Source organism: Saprolegnia diclina (assembly GCF_000281045.1).
Source record: "Saprolegnia diclina VS20 unplaced genomic scaffold supercont1.9, whole genome shotgun sequence".
NCBI lineage: Eukaryota > Oomycota > Saprolegniomycetes > Saprolegniales > Saprolegniaceae > Saprolegnia > Saprolegnia diclina.
This window is the reverse complement of record NW_008246076.1, coordinates 540,847-541,457: the sequence shown is the minus strand read 5'-3', so window position 1 is coordinate 541,457 and position 611 is coordinate 540,847. Positions and strand designations below refer to the sequence as shown.

General features: G+C 66.4%; 1 protein-coding gene across 1 annotated transcript in view; it reads right to left on the bottom strand.

Moving 5' to 3' along the window:
* The window catches only part of SDRG_03865 (hypothetical protein), a gene marked incomplete at its 5' end in the record, with an annotated part of 1,627 nt that extends 1,019 nt beyond the window's left edge, over positions 1-608 (bottom strand). Inside the window, one exon of the mRNA XM_008609509.1 lies at positions 24-608. Within this exon, the coding sequence (XP_008607731.1) occupies positions 24-608 (585 nt within the window). The remainder of the gene's footprint in view (positions 1-23) is intronic.
* Positions 609-611: the final 3 nt, after the last annotated feature.

The following is a 611-nucleotide window of genomic DNA, read 5'->3' as shown; positions in this document are numbered from 1 at the left end:
AGAGTCGGCAGAGCAACTGGAACGCACCCAAAAGCACCATTGCCGAGGTCCGAGCACTCGGTGTCGTCGGTGAGCGTGCACGTCTTCGAGATCGGGTCGTAGGACGGGATGCCGGGCACGCAGTCGGCATGGGCTGTCGACTGCGCCAAGGGGCAAGCGCCGGCCTTGGACGAGCCCGAGCATGCGTTGCCCTGGATGCAGTACGTAGCGTCCCCGAGAACGCTCACTTCCGTATCCGCGCACCCAAAATCGCCCGTCTCGTTGCTTGCGGTCGTCGGCGCAGGGGTCTTCTCTTCAAGTACGCAGCCGAAGGCGCCGTTGCCGAGGTCCGTGCACGTCGCGTCGGCCGGCAGCGAGCACGTCTGCGTCGACGGATCAAAGGACACAATGCCCGGTACGCAGTCGGCAATGGGCGCGGAACTCGCCAAGGGGCAGACACCAGCCTTGGACGAGCCCGAGCACGCGCTGCCCTGGACGCAGTACGTGGCGTCGCCGAGGACACTGACCTGCGTGCCATCGCACGCCGCCGTCTGCTTGGCGCCCTTGCGGTAGGCGCGCTTCTTGGCCACCTTGGCGACCTTGTGGGCCTTCTTGACGCTGGCGTGCATGGC